This window comes from Hyalella azteca, unplaced genomic scaffold, assembly GCF_000764305.2.
Source record: "Hyalella azteca isolate HAZT.00-mixed unplaced genomic scaffold, Hazt_2.0.2 contig8765, whole genome shotgun sequence".
NCBI lineage: Eukaryota > Metazoa > Arthropoda > Malacostraca > Amphipoda > Hyalellidae > Hyalella > Hyalella azteca.
In genome coordinates this window covers 55,240-74,826 of record NW_025938850.1, presented here as the reverse complement: position 1 = coordinate 74,826, position 19,587 = coordinate 55,240, and the positions used below count along the sequence as shown (strand labels likewise).

General features: G+C 35.6%; 1 protein-coding gene across 1 annotated transcript in view; it reads left to right on the top strand.

The window, feature by feature from the left end:
• The first annotated feature begins 3,508 nt into the window (after nucleotides 1-3,508).
• LOC108675575 (histone deacetylase 6) overlaps nucleotides 3,509-19,587 on the top strand; it is a 50,471-nt gene continuing 34,392 nt past the window's right edge. Inside the window, exons 1-11 of the mRNA XM_047881734.1 lie at nucleotides 3,509-3,546; nucleotides 3,994-4,120; nucleotides 5,859-5,989; nucleotides 7,848-7,978; nucleotides 8,811-8,994; nucleotides 10,067-10,164; nucleotides 11,239-11,412; nucleotides 11,878-12,070; nucleotides 13,959-14,018; nucleotides 15,526-15,585; nucleotides 19,122-19,211. Of these exons, the coding sequence (XP_047737690.1) occupies nucleotides 4,012-4,120; nucleotides 5,859-5,989; nucleotides 7,848-7,978; nucleotides 8,811-8,994; nucleotides 10,067-10,164; nucleotides 11,239-11,412; nucleotides 11,878-12,070; nucleotides 13,959-14,018; nucleotides 15,526-15,585; nucleotides 19,122-19,211 (1,230 nt within the window). The 5' untranslated portion in view covers nucleotides 3,509-3,546; nucleotides 3,994-4,011. The remainder of the gene's footprint in view (nucleotides 3,547-3,993; nucleotides 4,121-5,858; nucleotides 5,990-7,847; nucleotides 7,979-8,810; nucleotides 8,995-10,066; nucleotides 10,165-11,238; nucleotides 11,413-11,877; nucleotides 12,071-13,958; nucleotides 14,019-15,525; nucleotides 15,586-19,121; nucleotides 19,212-19,587) is intronic.

Sequence of the window (19,587 nt, the reverse complement as noted above, 5' to 3'; positions counted from 1 at the left end):
AACTGACCGATTAAATAACTGACCGATTCTGATTGGGGTGGGGCAAATGGTTGTTCACACTCATGAAAAATTTTCTACTAAATTCATATTCCACTTGGCAAATTAAATACAAATTTAATTATCAATTATTATGTTGAGTATATATAAAATTGGAAACAAAATAATAGCCATTTGATCTGCTACTGCGAGTAAGGCTACGATGAAGTCCAAGAAGAGTTTGCTTGACACGGCTATAAATTAAAAAACTGCGTTGTAACAAATCCAAGCGGCAACATTTCTTCTCGCTTCGAGTCACAGACATGTTGAACAGCCTCCCTGATGATAGCATCGTTGACCCTCCGAGTATGAACGCCTTTAAGAACAGACTAGACGAAGCTATGCAGGAGCATATGTTCAGTCTTGAAATGCCTAGCACCTTACGGACCAGGCAATAAGTCCAGCAGCTATCTCAATCAATCGTCAGTTATGGAAAGATCGGGTTCCAAAGGCCGGATCCCTTGTGAATCAAGTCACGAAAAGTTCAAGAATCGGCAACAGGCCATGGGCATATTTCTTCAATGTCGACACTTCTATTCTATTCTACTCCCAATGCCCTCTGGATATTCTGCGCAGGATTTACAGTGTGGAATGTCTCTCTCCAGCTTTCAGGAAGAGGCGACCATTAATGAAATAATTAATTTATTTATTATCATTTGCTTATTATTTTGTAGGTCAGTCTATTCCAATTATGACCTAAATCCACAGCGGTGGGCAGTAGCGCGCTACATGTAGCGGCCGCTACATTTTCAGGAGCGATAGCGGCGCTACATATTTAAGTAGCGATACAGGTTTTGCCGCTACAGCGCTACCGCTACATTTATAGATAAAGCCTTTAGATTTTACCTACTAATATTAAATATTATTTGAAAACCGGCATGATACATACATAGAATAAAATACAGAATAAAACTGTACGAAAGATTTCGGTGTAATTTTGTCAACCTCAGCCTGTTACTAGTGTCAATATGTTAGTTGTTACTTGTTAAGTTGTTACCAGTTACAACTTACAGGTATTTTTTCATGTTTCAGTTTGCTTACAGTTATTAAGTTGCATTGATAAACTGTACTTAAACTGTAAACTGTAACTGTGTAAACTAAACATTGATAAACAACAATAAAGTTGCATTGATATGTTTTGAAAATGTTTTATTATTATTAAATGTTTATGAGTAAATCCCAACAGCAAAACAATAAATATTTAGATATTTATAATACTTTTGGCCATTGTAGAGGCTGATGTAGCGGCGCTACATTTTACTGTAGCGGTTGCGGTAGCGCTCGCTACAATCTAGTGGGTGTAGCGGTAGCGCCCGCTACACTTAGAGCATGTAGCAGTAGCGGTAGCGGCCGCTACATTTCAAAGTAGCGCTGCCCAGCTCTGTAGATCCATATAATGTCGGCAACCATTCATCACTTTGTCTCTACGGTGCGACTTTGCTCTCGAGTAAGTGTCCACGTCCCGTTCAACCCCGCCTGTGTGGATATAAGTGCGTGTCACTCATATACTTATCGGCAAATATTCCTGTTTAAAATCCATACACTTCACGCTCAGTGTAGCACAAACTCTTTCTAGGTCGTATATTCATCTTGTCTCTCAAAGCTGCCTTCAACGTTTTCTTAAAATTTTCTACGGTTGTACGTAGCAAGATCACTTGACTGCTTATATCGCAAATTCACTAAGAATTTAGATGCAAAGAAAATAGGCAGAAAGTTTACAATTTCTTTATATGAGAAAACTTACCGGAGTCGAGCTTCATCGTCTGTTCAAAATCCTATAACACATGCAGAATCAAATAGAAAAATGAAATTCACAATGAAGATAAAAATAAATCTTTTTTTTATCTACAATGTAATAAAAACAAGAGTTTTAATTTGCAAGTGAACATTAGTTTCTTGATTGATTCTGCCTGTCTCATAGGATTTTGAACTGACAGTGGAGCTGGACTGTCCACGGTTACTCCGAAAAGTTTTCTCATAAAAAGAAATTGTAAATTTTCTGGCTATTTTCTTTGCTTTTGAATTCATTGATTATTCGTTTGATCAAAGCTTTCCCTTGGCACGGACAACTTGTTAGGTTTTGATGATTCCGGAAAGAAGTTGCTTACTTCCAGTTCTAAGAATCTCTTTAAACCGCAAACGGAAAATTGTTTATACTTTAGAACACATTTGCTTCTTCAAAGATTTGATCATTATCTGTAATGCAATTCTTTATTTCGTAGTTCTCTAACACACTAAGTTCATTTATTCTTTGTAGACCATTATTCTAACGAGTCTAACCTAGGTAATCTCCTATTCCTAACGTCTAAGGTGTACCGGTAAACTAACTCATCCTGTCAGCTGTGTTAGTGCCACTGGTATGGCCGTATGGGTTTATAATAATAGCAGTTTCAGCGTTTATTAGGCCGTAGGCCTGTCACCGATTCTTAACATCGTAGAAACTAGAACATTCACTGATTCACAGCATATTGTGGTCTCGAACTCGCAACTCGCTGGCTCAAATTCTGCTGTGCTTAACCACCCGGCCGGCGGCCGGCGGCCTCCTTGCCAGTTGCCAATTGCCATGCCAAGTTGCCAGTTGCCGATTCTGACCAGAAACAGTCGCACAGAGCTGGGATCGAACCCGCGCCTCTGTGCCAATAATCAATTTTGGTACTCTGAACATCAACCACTGGGCCAGGTTAAGAATTGGGATTACTAATTACTATTGATATGGATATCTTGCAGCATTAAATTGACACTGATGACTGATGTGAGTGTGCCACTTTCAGTTTCAAGAGCAGGTTTTTGATTTAAAATTTCCAAAATACCTAGGTACCTCAGACAGTCCAGACTCAGAGGCCTAGACTTTTATTGTTAGGCCTATTACTTAGACAAAACTAATATTTTTGGCAAATTTTTCTAAAATTGCAAACTGAAAAAAAAAATCATTTGAAAAAGAAGTTAAAAAAAATTCCAGTTGAGGTCAGGGTATGGTTCTACAACTTCTACTGTAAGTACTGTTGAAGACACATAAGTCATAAGTTGTTACTCAAGAGTCAACAGTAACTGCACAGTGCACAGAAGTAGGTACCCTGCTGCAAGCATGGAAAACATCTGCCTTTAGGGCTAACTAGAGGTTTCCTGCTATTTCTGAAACCGCGAGATTTCCGTCAGATGAATTACCTCCTATCCAAATGTTAACAAAAGTGCACGATTGAGCCGCGAGATTCCAAATGTATTGAAAATTCGTCATGTTGAAGCCACGAGATTTCAGAAACAAATAGAAAAATTCCAATCCTGCCCTGCTGCAGGTCACCAAAAACCATACCTATAATACTGGGCAGAACTATGATTTGTAGAGTTTGTTTGCCACATAATAATTGGAAGATTTTTTGAGCAGACCAGAAAGATGTTTTTCAGTTCACATTTGTTTATTAACTAGATCATTTCTATTGAAGGTTGGGAGTCTATGACTTTGCTATACAAATGCTAAACACAACACTAACACAAGTGTTAAACATAACACAAGTGAGTGTGCTAAACATAACACTACATAGTGTGCTAAACACAACTCTATGTAGTGGCATTGCTGGTAGATAATAGAGGGTAAGAATTACAGTTTTACTGTCTCAATATGGATAGCTGAGAGCTTATCTAGATTACTCAGACATCCATTTGTATCCACTGCATTGTGAGGGAAGGAGGCAAGTGTTGAGAGGACTGGCAGATCTTCTCTATAAAAGGTGTATGATGAAACTATTTATTAACTTCATTTTTGTTTTCCTCTTCCTGTATAGGTACATTTAGTCTCTAGCATGCACAAAGTAGCAATGATAATACATACCGGTATAGTATATTGTTTGTTGGCCCTTTTGTCATTTTTTTAATTGTATTGGATGTCATGAAATCACGGTAATGATATTAAGTATTAATTCATTAATAAAAATCATGTCACAGTTTCAATATTTTTTCCAGGTTTGAAGTTAAGTTAAGATGGAAGGTGACAAGTTGCCGCAACATGGTAAGAAGAGTGATAGGTCAAGGAAGAAAATGTCAGCACCAAACCTTTTAGATGCTCAAGTGAAAGGATCTCTTCAAAAAGGTTGGATTCTAGTGGGGTACCGGTATTGGATATATTTTGCTTTATTTTGTATTGTCCGTTTTCTTGTATTGTCAACGTGAGATGGTAAATTTGTATTTTATTCAGATTTTATAATAAATATTTAAGTTGCATCATACGGTAATTTATCTTACATGTTTTAGGTTCATTAAATACCTATAATATTTATGTAGTTAAAATTTTATATATGGCACTTGCATATTAAATTTCATGGGTGCACAGTGCAAATTGAATGTTCAATGAAGGCATTCAAAATCAATGAAGGCATACCGGTAGTAGGCAACTGGCTCCATTCATAGTACCTAGTTCCATTTATATTAGATCACATATTTTTTATTGTTGCATAATTCCATTTCATTCTAGAATTTTATGATAACCACTGCAATAAAAGTTACACTGTTTAATGTAAATTTTTGTAGTCAAAATTAAGCCAGAACCAGAATACTCTAATAAGATGTGAACTGAGTTTAAATTTGTCTGAACCCTTGTAACACTGACAAGTATATTTCTAACTGTTAGGTATTTTATTTGAAGGATTAAGTTTGATGCTGTGTTAGTATTGTGGTCAATTGTTTCATAGACAGCAGTCCCTGCATTTAAGAAGGGCATTTAATAAGAAGTTATTCTAGATTTACCAGCCTGTCTAATATCCTCTGTTGAAGCTGTGAATTGAACATGCCATCCAATCAAGCTTCAGTTCTAGTAATATATAAATTTTTTATAAAGCTACAGTAATTCACTACACCATAAAAATTCCAATCCTATCAAAATACGAGCATATACAGTATATTTATAAATTATTATGAGATCCTAGTAAACATTCATAATTTTCCATTCTGCTCAGTTTTCAATGTCTTCTAGATTTATCTCACATTTTATTTACCTAGCAGGTATTTCACTTGAGAGCTATTTTGACTCATCTGGCTACAAACTTTTGTCAAAAATTCAATAATAAGACAAATATTTATATTTTCATATGTCGAATAGATTTTGTTGTTATATACTACTTGAAAATTCATATACTACTTGAAAATTCATATACTACTATGGTACTACAGTACTTCAATTCCTATACCAGTACTACTGATATAATACTTGTAGAAATTCATCTGTTTGTGATTGTGCTTGAAATGGTGATTGACCAGTTATTTCTTCCTAATGCATGGGCTGTACTTTACAAAATCAAGTTACTAAAATGTAAAAAAATTGGGTTTCTATGTAAATAAATAAATACTTTTGTTTTGACTGTATGGGTAGATAACATTTTGAATTCGTTCATTTGCAGAGGGTAGGCTGCAACTAAGGATTCTTTAATTACAGGTTTTAAAGGTTAATTTTTCTTATCTGTATTGCAGGTGGACGTCCAAATGCTAAAATTACTTTTGTTTTGACTGTATGGGTAGATGAAATTTTGAAATCATTTGCAGAGGGTAGGTGGCAACTAAGGATATTTTATTTACAGGTTTTATAGGTTAATAAGTCTTATTTGTACTGCAGGTGCGCTCATTTTTAATTATAATGCGTCACACTGATAGTGTCTCTCTGATTCTAGTTTAGATAATCAGTCATTATTTAATGACAGGTTTTACAGGTTAATAAGTCTTATTTGTACTGCTAAGGATGCTTTAATGACAGGTTTTACAGGTTAATAAGTCTTATTTGTACTGCTAAGGATGCTTTAATGACAGGTTTTACAGGTACATATGTCTTATTTGTACAGCAGGTGGACGTCCGAAGGTAGAGTCCCGAATATCAGTCGAGGAGCTGCGGGCCAAGTTCAAGACTCAGATGTCTCTCCCCGGCAGCAGAGACGTACATGAGGACACTAAACTTATTGATCCCATGGATGAGGTGTGAACTGTATTACTTTTAAACAGATTCTAATTAATATTTTTTAATATTATATAAATTTTTTAATTTTAAATATAGTTATAATATAATATTCTATTGTAGTTCTATAAATTTTTTAATTGTAAATATATAATATACCGTAAAATGGGGTTACTTTGACCGGCGGGGTAACTTTGACCACTTTTCGTTTTTTTAACAAAAACCCCCAAAACTCAAAAACGATTCAACATTGTTACAGTAATTGTCTGTGTTACAGTAATTGTCTGTGTTACAGTAATCATGCACAAAAACTGTGAACTCAAAACCTATGTACGTATAATGCATATATTTGAAAAAACTTTATTGTGTACATTTCAATTTATCTTCCATGTTTAATATCATAGATAATTTTAATATCATCTACTATTCTTTATTCGTATCTGAATATCACTCTTCTCTATTATGTTAATATCGATTGTCTAGTTATGTTATAGAAGTTCAAATTCTACTACTTGTATGTTTTTGCTTTGAAAATCTCACGTTTCAAAAATTTTATGTGCCCAATTTTTTCTTCTCTCTGAATTTTGAAATTATTAATAGTTTATAATAAATTTTTAACTTTGATTTATGAATTTTAACTTCCTATACGTGTGTATTCAATTGATCTTCTCCGTTCATGTGTCTTCTCTATGAATTTCAAAATAAATAATAGTGTATCATAAATTTTCACTTTGATTTATGAATTTTACCTTCCTATATGTATTTCTTTGATTGGTCTTCTCCATTGAAATGCATTTGTTCTCTATGAATTTCAAAATAAAGAATAGTTTCTAATAAATTTAAACTTAGATTTATGTATTTTAACACGTTGACTCCGAAGTGGTACATATGCGTACCGTAAAATGGGGTAACTTAGACCACTTTTTTTTATAAATGATGCCATTTTTTTACTAGCTAAATTAAACTTGAATTGAAACATGCAAAATGCCCCCCATTTGCAAACTATGACACTTTCCTAAAATTTGTCATTTGCATATGTAACTAGAAGAGTTCTACTACAATGCATCAAAACCTGGAGTTATTTAACCAAAAAATAAAAAAATTGGAGGGGGTACTCTGACAAGCTTTAAATAATAGCTTTTTTTCATGGGTCACATTTTTAATTTTTCAACCTATTAGATATGCAAACTTTTCAAATCTTTCTATTCTGTTATTTGGCCTCAGTATTAGGCCTTTAATGCCCATTGACAAAATTTTTCTATGTCAAATAGTTTTTGAGTTGTGGGGGTTTTTGTTAAAAAAACGAAAAGTGGTCTAAGTTACCCCGCCGGTCTAAGTTACCCCATTTTACGGTACCATGAAATGTATTTCTCCAGGAGGTAGTGGTACATAATTAAGGTTGCCTAAAATCAGCCAACTTTGAGAACAAAAAAGGCCAAAAAAGGCCGACAACTCAATATATACTAGTTTGTTTGTAGGTTTTGCTATAAAAATTACATATATTTTCTTTTTGCAACGTTTAAAATTTAATTAGGAAGTACCCCAATCAAAAATTTTACTTGCTGGCCAATGCAATTAAGAAAAGCAAAATCATGGAATTTGTCGGAAAAAAGGTCCGCCTGGCAACCCTGCTTAAAAACAGTACAAGAAAATGAAATAATAGTACAAGATGAAGCAATCGTAGTCAACGTGTTAACTTTCTTATATGTTCATATTTGACTGATCTTCTCCATTGAAATGCATTTGTTCATGTGTCTTATCCATAAATTTCAAAATAAATAATAGTTTATCATTAATTCAACTTCGATTTATCTATTTCAACTTCCTATAAGTATATTTGATTGATGTTCTCAATTACAATGCATTTGTTGACGTGCAGTGCGTGAAATATCTGGGGAAGCAGCGCGGGCAGACGGGCGTGGTGTACGACCTGGCGATGGCAGAGCCGCGGTGTCTCTGGGACCCTGAGTACCCCGAGTGTCCTGAGCGATACACCTGTGTTATTAGCAGGTGATTGCAGCTGATGCTGGTACACCTGTGTTATTAGCAGGTGATTGCAGCTGATGCTGGTACACCTGTGTTATTAGCAGGTGATTGCAGCTGATGCTGGTACACTTGTGTTATTAGCAGGTGATTGCAGCTGATGCTGGTACACCTGTGTTATTAGCAGGTGGCTGCAGCTGCAGCTGGTCTAGAATATCTCGCAGTAAAGCGTGCACAAGTAACAACAGTTTGTTTTGAAGCGAATAAAATCTGCAGCCATGGCAGAGGAAACATTCCTTGTATAAGTTCAATTTTGAGTCCTCAATCTCCATCATTAAAAGCTTAATACTTTCTGGAATTCGAATTAAAGATATTTTGAGCATATACGTGATATAAATGTTATTGAAAGAAGTTATAGTTTCATGTGTACAATTTTAATACGGTAGTCTTGAATATAAACAATTTCCATTCAAAACCAGAAAAAATACATAACCATTCAAATTATATTTTTTACCTCAAATGTTTGCAGTACCACTGCTAAAAAAAATGTTATAATTTCATGTGTACAATTTAATATTATTGAATATAAACAATTTCAATTTAAAAGCAGAAAAACCCATAAGCATTTCAAATTATATTTTTATCCCAAATGTTTGCAGTACCACATGCTAAAAATTTTGTTCAGGAATTCAACAATGAATAATTTTATGTATTTTCGTAGATGTGAAGAGCTCGGGCTGCTGGATCGGTGTTTGGAACTATATAAATATATTTATAAACTATAAAAATATAAATAAATATATTTATCTCACAACTAAAAATTTCTGAAATTCAGCAATGAATAATTATGTTTTCGTAGATGTGAAGAGCTCGGGCTGCTGGATCGGTGTTTGAGGATCCCCGCGAGATCTGCACGCAGGGAAGAGATCCTCGCTCTGCACTCGCAAGCTCTGCACGATCTGGTGGAGAGCACGGCTGGAGAAACTGACCTGGAGAAGCTGGAGGAGATCAGCTCCATGTACAACTCCATTTATTTACACCCTGTAAATCCTTATATGCTTTTGTAATAGTCTTCTTTGGCATAAAATTAGTTTACATGATTTTTAAAGCTGTGTCATTTGCTTATGCATGGTGAGACTAACTAATATACGTAGGTATTGATATTACTAGTTATTAATTTGATTAATAACTTTTAATAGTTACTACTAATAACTATTAATATTAATTAATTTGAAGCTAAATAACTGATGAGTTACCAGCAATTGTATGTCTGCTGCTGTTGGATACCCAAGTCAACAAATGATGTTTTAGCTTAGTTGCAATAATCTTAATAAGGTGTAGATAATCTTTATAAGGTGTAGATAATCTTTATAAGGTGTAGATAATCTTTATAAGGTGTAGATAATCTTTATAAGGTGTAGATAATCTTTATATATTTAGTCTGTCTGTGTATTGGCTGTAAAATAAATAAGAGTGCAGTATACGTGGTGTTGAAAGTATTGCCTCCTTTTTATAATTAATATTTTTTGTTGGTAAACTTTGTTGTGGTTTGCCACAACAAAGTTTACTAAAGCAACTGCTACACGAGACTTCTGATTTAATAACTGCAACACCTGTAGCCATTATTTACTAACCATTCACGTGTAAAGTTGCTATGGCTTGCTAAGACATACATATAATATTTGAAATTTCTCAAATGATGTCTGAGTAAGATGAATGTTTAGTTCTTATCAGTGAATGTCTAGTCCTTATCACTGAATATTTTATCCTTATCACTAAATGTCCTATCCTTATCACTGAATATCTTATCCTTATCACTGCATATCTTATCCTTATCACTGAATATCTTATCCTTATCACTGAATATCTTATCGTTATCACCGCATATCTTATCGTTATCACCGCATATCTTATCCTTATCACCGCATATCTTATCGTTATCACTAAATATCTTATCACTGCATGTCTTATCCTTACCACCGAATATCTTCTCCTTATCTATGAATGCCTTATCCTTATCTAGTTATGTCCAGACGTTATCTATAAATGTCTTGTTCTTATCTATGAATCTCTAGTCTTATCACCGAATATCTTATCGTTATCGCGGTGTTGCAGAAGACGAGTGCGGCGGCGGCCCTGGCGGCAGGCGGCTGCGTGGACCTCGTGACGGCCGTGGTGCAGGGCGCCGTCCATAACGGCATGGCCATCGTCAGGTGCACTGATGGGGACTTAGCTGGGGGCTGTGATGGGGACTTTGTTGGGGGGATGGGGGCTTTGCTGGGGGCTTTGCTGGGGGCTTTGCTGGGGACTTTGCTGGGGGCTTTGCTGGGGACTTTGCTGGGGACTTTGCCAGGGGCTTTGCTGGGGACTTTGCCAGGGGCTTTGCTGGGGACTTTGCTGGGGGCTTTGTTGGGGGCTTTGCTGGGGACTTTGCCAGGGGCTTTGCTGGGGGCTTTGCTGGGGGCTTTGCTGGGGACTTTGCCAGGGGCTTTCCTCTACACCATTCTACTCCTGTCCAGTTTATACTTTTGCAGTCCATTTTCGAAGCTCATGCTCTGTACTTCTAATATATATCCGTACCGGTACCATATATACGGTATATCCTTCTTAGTATACTTATATATTGTAGAATATTTCGTAGTTACAAAGGATTTTGAAAACGCGACTTCTTATTACATTCATATTTAAATCAATTTTAGAAACAAACGGGTAAAATTAGGATAAACTAGTATTGCAAATGTGATAATTAAGCTCAGTAAAATATTTTATTTCGACTATAAACATATCATTTATTTCGACACACGTACCAAATATTTCCCTTGACCAGGTAATTCGAGAGCCAGCATCCAAGTGATTCCTATCCATAAACTAAAATCGACTATGGTTCTGCTGCGCATGATACGCACGCACCAGACGGACAATATTTTCAAAGGAACCTAATATTTAACATATATCTTTTATGTATCATTCTTGTATATAGTTCTGCATGTATTTTTTGTGTACTATCAATTCCATATTTTATTCATGTGTAATACTGGATAGTTTCTTTCTTATAAATAGTTCTGCATTTATTTTTCTGTGTATCAATTCCGTACTTTATTCATGTGTAATAACAGACCATTTAAATATATCCTTCTTATAAATAGTTCTGCATGTATTTTTTGTGTATCAATTCCACATTTTTTTCATGTGTAATACCGGACCGTTTTCTTCTTATAAATAGTTCTGCTTGTATTTTTTGTGTATCAATTTTGTATTTTACTCATTTGTTATACCGGACCGTGCAGACCCCCCGGGCACCACGCCATGCGGGACGCGCCCTGCGGCTACTGCTACTACAACAACGTTGCCCTCGCCGCCCGCCACGCCCTCGACAACCTCGCCGTCAGGAGGATACTCATCGTAGACTGGGACGTGCACCACGGACAGGCCACGCAGCAGATGTTCTATGATGACTCTAGGTAGGCTGTAGTGTCCTGCACCACGGACAGGCCACGCAGCAGATGTTCTATGATGACTCTAGGTAGGCTGTAGTGTCCTGCACCACGCAGCAGATGTTCTATGATGACTCTAGGTAGGCTGTAGTGTCCTGCACCACGCAGCAGATGTTCTATGATGACTCTAGGTAGGCTGTAGTGTCCTGCACCACGGACAGGCCACGCAGCAGATGTTCTGATTTATGAACAAATTAATAATGAATTAGTATTTTAGGAAGCGCTACATGTTACATGCTCTTACATCCTGTACCTCCTGCAAAATGTTGTCCCTGCAGAGTGCTGTACTTGCAGAGTGCTGCTTGATTTCCTTAGTATTTGTTTGGGACGTAGCAGTCCCAGGCCACGACAGTCGTCTCTTGAAGGTCTCCAGGGTGAACTCCCCCTCTCTTAGATCCTTTGATAGGACGTTAAACTCTGCTGTACTTGCAGAGTGCTGTACTTCTCCGTGCACCGCTACGAGTACGGTTCCTACTGGCCAGAGCTGAGGGAGAGCGACTACGACTACACTGGGGGCGCCGGTGCTGAGGGATACAACTGCAATGTCCCTCTGAACGCCACGGGGCTCGGCAACGAGGAATACCTCAGCATATGGACGCAGCTGTTGCTCCCTATGGCTTATGAGGTGACATATGGGCGCAGCTGTTGCTGCCTATGGCTTATGAGGTGACATATGGACGCAGCTGTTGCTCCCTATGGCTTATGAGGTGACATATGGACGCAGCTGTTGCTCCCTATGGCTTATGAGGTGACATATGGACGCAGCTGTTGCTCCCTATGGCTTATGAGGTGACATATGGACGCGGCTGTTGCTGCCTATGGCTTATGAGGTGACATATGGACGCAGCTGTTGCTCCCTATGGCTTATGAGGTGACTTATGTCGCCTATTCATACAGTAATATTGTTCAAGTAACTATACCTCATATTATTACTTGTTAATGAACATTATTTTAATAACCAAGTATTAAGCCAAAGTAATCATGTGTAATAGTCATTCTGTTCTAATGATATACAATAATATAATTGATATATACAAATAATTTAGCAATGTTTGAGCCCAATTCACTCACTTGTGCTGCGTTTCATATACTCAACTCAGCATTCTATGTTCATTTTTTTCAAACAATGCAAACATTTATTTATTCATTTATTTATTTAATCATTTATTTAATTATTTATTTGCAAACTAATGCAAACATTTTTCTGTGCCATTTGCATTACAATTTTTGAAGATGATGCATGTTTTCAGTTAGCAATGCTGTCATATTGCCATGAATATTTTAATATTTTTTGAATTTTGTTTGTGAATTGATTTTTTCAACAGAAACTTCAGTATTATTGAATATTTTTGTCTGACTTTAATATTTTTTGGAATATTTTTTGTGTAAATTCAATTTTTTATGGAAACTTTCAGTATTATTGAATGTTTTGTCTGATTTTAATATTTTTTAAAATATTTTTTATGTGATTTAAATTTTTTATTGAAAATTTCTGTATTATTGAATATTTTTTTGAATACTTTTGTAAAATTTGGGCAATGTGTGTGACTGAGTCGCCCTCTGGCAGTTGCTGCATCTTCATCCAGTCGAGCTGTCTTTAAATTAATATTTTAATATTAATATAATATTAAAATAATTTTATATATATATATATAATACATATTCATATATTTATATTAATATATAATATAATTATAAATATATTTTAATATTAATATAATTATATTAAAATAATATTATATATGTATAATATATTAATATAAATGTTTACACACGTGCGATTGGTGACCAGAGAATTCGTTGGTTTATATTATGAGGGAGTGGAACTTTTCTTCAGATGACGGTAGATAAAAAAGTCAAGTTTCAGGAAGTAGTTTTTCTTTATTAACGACGTTTCGAATGCAACAAACATTCATTTTCAAGTTAGAAGAAGCATTAAACATTGAAATTTGAAATATAAACCGACGAATTCTCTGGTCATCAATCGCACGTGTGTAAACAAGTAAATCCTGCCATCTAATAATAATATAAATGTATATATAATATATTAATAATGTTTATATTTATTGTTGTGTCTTTATATTAATAAATAACTTGGCTAATATATAATTCACGCACCGTTCTTCACATTGTCTTGCCTGTCCAGGGAAACTGATGACAATTTTCGACATGACGAAAGTCTTAAATCTGAATTTTTAATACAGTTTTAGCTGAAAAATGATCGATTGAAAAATTCTAATTAAATGGCATGGTTCTCTCGTAGATTTTCTTACGGAATCCCTGAAGCTAAATTTTTTAAGCGTGGAACTAATTTTTTGACCGTGACTTTGTCATGTCAAAAGAAAATTCTGAACCAGGAGTGCATTATTACTAATGTTGACTCACACCACCTTCCCTAACAGCTTCGCTAATTATCGGTTAGCGGATTAGCGGACTGTACACACCACTTAATAACATTGTGCCGTCTCAGCAACATTGATAAGACATGTGTTTGTGTCGGGCTTGTGTTGCAGTTTTGTCCTGACTTGGTGCTGGTGTCGGCAGGATACGACGCTGCGCTAGGCTGCTTTGAGGTGCGTTCTTCCGTGTAACTTTTCTTGGTAGAAACTTTTCTTGGTGGAAACTTTATACTTCTTGGTAGAAACTTATACTTCTTGGTGGAAACTCTTATCTTCTTATTTGAAACTCTTCACTCTTAATTGAAAACTTTAGTTGCTTCTTAATGGGAACTGTTGACTTCAAATGGAAACTCTAAGTTGCTTTTTAATGTGAACTCTTAACTTCATAATGGAAGTCAAGAGTTTGCACTACTGGCTTGTGGTAGTACGCTAATACCTGCTGATGGTTGCTTGTGGTGGCACTTACATCATTTGGTCGCTTAAACCGCAAGTTTGTCATCAAGTTGAAAACAAAGAAAACCTCGAAAAAATTGCGGAAATTTGGTGCCTTTGCTCTGTTGTTGCAAATTCTTGTTTGTTGCAAATTCCGGTTTGCTTGTAATAATTGGTATAGGTTGTTGATAGTGATAGTTTTATGCTGTAGACTTGAGACTTTAAGTCGTTAAGGCAGTTTGTTAGTGCATTGAATGATGTACATACTAGTACCTGTTTATACTACGTATAGTGCCTGTTTATACTAGTACATGTTTATACTAGTGCCTGTTTATACTAGTACCTGTTTATGCTAGTACCTGTTTATTCTAGTACCTGTTTATGCTAGTACCTGTTTATTCTAGTACCTGTTTATGCTAGTACCTGTTTATTCTAGTACCTGTTTATGCTAGTACTTCAGTATACTAGTATATACTTGAATGTTATTGATATTGACGCCATTATTGATATTGATAACATTTATTGATATTGATAACATTATTGATATTGATAACATTATTGATATTGATAACATTTATTGATATTGATAACATTATTGATATTGATGACCTCAATACGGTTATGGCAGTTTACGGTTAAGGCTACGATAACGGCTATGTTTATGGTTATGGCTACAGTTACAGCTACGTTTACGGTTACATTTGCAGTTACGGCTACGTTTACAGTTACGGCTACAGTTACGGCTACGGATTCGGTAACGGTTATTATAAAGTGCGATAACCAAAGGTTGAAGACTTTGTTGGTTTATTGATTGTGGTCATGTTGACAGGTAGTTCTTTGTGTGTGTTTGAAGTTTCGTTAGTAGTTGGCTGAAACATGGATGCTTAGCGATATTGTGGAGTTTTATCCTTCCAGTTTAATTCTTTATCCTTCCAGGGTTAAGACTTTTATTTCTAGCAGCTGGAGCCGGTCTACATCGTCGCTTTTAAATCTTTATTCATTCTTTATTCATTTATTACTGATAGCGCCATGGTTCTAGATGATGTTAATGATAGCGTCATGGTTCTAGATGATATTACTGCCAGCGTCATGGTTCTAGATGATATTACTGCCAGCGCCATGGTTCTAGATGATATTAACGATAGCGCCATGGTTCTAGACGATATTAATGATAGCGCCATGGTTCTAGACGATATTAATGATAGCGCCATGGTTCTAGACGATATTAATGATAGCGCCATGGTTCTAGTTCTGTCCAGACCTGGTTCTTGTGTCCGGAGGATACGACTCCGCTCTGGGCGATGAGAAGGCAAGTCGTTGTACTTATTATTTCGCTCATTTCTACTAACGCTCTTTATAGTGTGAATTAAAGTAAATTTCAGCGTCTTTTTAGGGCGGCTTTTCATCAGAAACTGTGATTTTTTTAAACTCAGATTTGACAGAAACTAGGAAAGATGTATTACCCTTTTGTTAGGTGAAGTCTACATCTTTTGAATGCCTTGTTAGAAGTTTATATTTAAATTATACATCCATCTTGCACCGTTTTCCTAGCATCCGAGAAAATTACACCCGTTTTTGCAGCGAAATCAAAATAATACCTCTATTATTCTCTTTGCTTGAAGTCTATGGTAAAATTAATGCATGGCATGAAAATTGATGCTGAATTTATACGTCAGAAATTCTTTCCGTCTTGTGCAGCGTTGGTTGTTGTGGTCTTTCTACACTCATTGAATTTATGAGACTTTAGCCTATAGCGATGCACTTTGGCCTCGGACTAGCCTCGACTCTGGCACTAGTTGTGGACTAGCCTCAACTCTGGCGCTAGTTAAGAGTTAGAACTACCTTGGGATTATCGTATAAACATTTTATGGACCACTGTTTTATCTTGCTATCGGTGGGAGGTACATTATCTATTGTTGCATTCACACAAACAAGAACGTAGATGCTATAGTATGTTACTCACTTCCTTGAAGGCATCGTAACAGACAGGCTGAGCCAACCTGGGTTCAATAAGGTCAATATTCTTTAAAAGTAAGCTTGAATCTGCGTGCTTGGTCATTTGGGTTCAACAAGCTTTGGGTTCAACTAAACCAAGAAATTGAGGCTTCATTGCATGTGAAGGTGGCCACACGCGAATATTTCATGCAGCCTCTTGATTATTCTTGTTATTTCCGTGCTTAAAATAAGGCAAAGTTCATCTAAAACATCAACTAGTTAGTGAGCTCTTGCATTGGAAGTGCATATATAGGGCAGCGCGAATGCCACACTATAGGTTTATTAGTATAGTATATACATTTGTGTAGGTTTATTAGTATAGTATATACATTAGTTTAGGTTTATTAGTATAGTATATACATTAGTGTACGTTTATTAGTATGGTATAGTCATTATTATAGGTTTAATAGCATAGTATAGTCATTAGTACAGGTTTATTAGTATAGTATATACATTAGTTTAGGTTTATTAGTATAGTATATACATTAGTTTAGGTTTATTAGTATAGTATATACATTAGTTTTGGTTTATTAGTATAGTATAGTCATTATTATAGGTTTATTAGTATAGTATATACATTAGTTTAGGTTTATTAGTATGGTATAGTCATTATTATAGGTTTAATAGCATAGTATAGTCATTAGTATAGGTTTATAAGTATAGTAGATACATTAGTATAGGTTTGCTAGTATAGTATATACATTAGTTTAGGTTTATTAGTATAGTATAGTCATTAGTAAAGGTTTATAAGTATTATAGTATGTACATTAGTATAGGTTTATTAGTATAGTATACACGTTAGTGTTGGTTTATTACTTATTAGTATAATATAGGTAGTCATTATATAGGTTTCGGACCGTACAGCCCCAGGCCAGTATTCTGATAGCTTAGCATCAGGTCAAGTTTTCTGTAGTTTTATGTAACTTGATAAATTTTGTGTACTTGTTTGTTTGCCTAGATCTGTGTATTGATTTCACATCTCATGCATGCATTGTTTGGTTTTTTGATGTCTTGTCTTGTGGTTGGAAGGTAATTATATAATGCATGAACCCGTAATTATAATTTTCCACTTTTGAATTGATCTTTTATTATTTTTTTTCCACTTCTGAATTGATATTTTATTATTTTTCACTCTTGATACATGCTAGATTTCAAGTTAATCATCAATAATATGTAGATGAATAAATTATTTAACTTTCTGCATGCCTTTCTTTTAATAGAGACTTCCATTAATTTTAAAAATGTATTTAATCTCATTCTTCATTTCTGTTCATCAATTCGATACTTTAACTGCACTAGCTTCCTTATTATATTGTTGTTGCAAATATATCATACTAGAACTTGAATATATGAATATATTGAAGATATCTCTCAATTTGGTTGAAATACATCTATTATGCGAGTTTGCTATTTTGATCATTTTAGTTAACAATGTTGAACAATATTTTGAAATAGCAATGATATAAATAGCGTTGTTCAAGTATATCAGGATAACAATAATCATGACAAGACACCAACAATAAGACCCCAATAATAATAATCACGATAAGACCCCGATAACAATAATCGCGATAAGACCCCAATAATAATAATCACGATAAGACCCCGATAACAATAATCGCGATAAGACCCCAATAATAATAATCACGATTAGACCCCGATAACAATAATCACGATAAGACCCCGATAACAATAATCGCGATAAGCCCCGATAACAATAATCGCGATAAGACCCCGATAACAATAATCGCGATAAGACCCCGATAACAAAAATCACGATAAGACCCTGATAACAATAATCACAATAAGACCCCGATAACATTAATCACGATAAGACCCTGATAACAATAATCACAATAAGACCCCGCGATAACAATAATCACGATAAAACCCCGATAACAATAACCACGATAAGACCCCGCGATAACAATAATCACGATAAGACCCCGATAACAATAATCACAATAAGACCCCGATAACAATAATCACGATAAGACCCCAACAATAAGACCACGATAACAATAACCACGATAAGACCCTGATAACAATAATCACGATAAGACCCCAACAAATCACGATAAGACCCTGATAACAATAATCACGATAAGACCCCAACAATAAGACCACGATAACAATAATCACGATAAGACCCCAACAATAAGACCACGATAACAATAACCACGATAAGACCCTGATAACAATAATCACAATGAGACCCCAACAAATCACGATAAGACCCTGATAACAATAATCACGATAAGACCCCAACAAATCACGATAAGACCCCAACAAGAAGACCCTGATAACAATAATCACGATACGACCCCAACAAATCACGATAAGACCCTGATAACAATGATCACGATAAGACCCCAACAATAAGATCCCGATAACAATAATCACGATAAGACCCCAACAAATCACGATAAGACCCTGATAACAATGATCACGATAAGACCCCAACAATAAGATCCCGATAACAATAATCATATAATCACGATAAGACCCCAACAATAAGACCCCGATAACAATCACAATAAGACCCCATCAATAAGACCCCGATAACAATAATCACGATAAGACCCTGATAACAATAATTACGATAAGACCCCGATAACAATAATCACGATAAGACCCCAACAATAAGACCCCGATAACAATTATCATGACTAGACCCCAACAAGAAGACCCCGATAACAATAATCACGATAAGACCCTGATAACAATAATCACGATAAGACCCCGATAACAATAATCACGATAAGACCCCAACAATAAGACCCCGATAACAATTATCATGACTAGACCCCAACAATAAGACCCCGATAACAATGATAAGACCCCCCCCAGGGTCTGATGCGCGTCACCCCCGCCCTGTACTGCCAGCTGACGGCGCTGCTCATGCCGCTGGCCGCCGGCAAGCTCGCTGTCATGCTCGAGGTTGGTGACACTCAATAAAATGGGGAAATGTTGTCCAAATACGGAAGCAATTCTTGTCAGGTCATTATTATTATATTATTATTTATATTATTTTTATTATTTGTGTTATTATTTTTATTATTTATATTATTTTTATTACTTATATTATTATTTTGCCACCAAGAATGAACGCATCAGCGTTACGTGCAAAGTGTGTCACTGCAGAACAATGATGTGTTGATGTGATGATGTGTTGATGTGATGATGTGATGATGTGTTGATGTGTTGATGTGATGATGTGTTGATGTGATGATGTGTTGATGTGGTGATGTGTTGATGTGGTGATGTGTTGATGTGTTGATGTGATGATGTGTTGATGTGATGATGTGTTGATGTG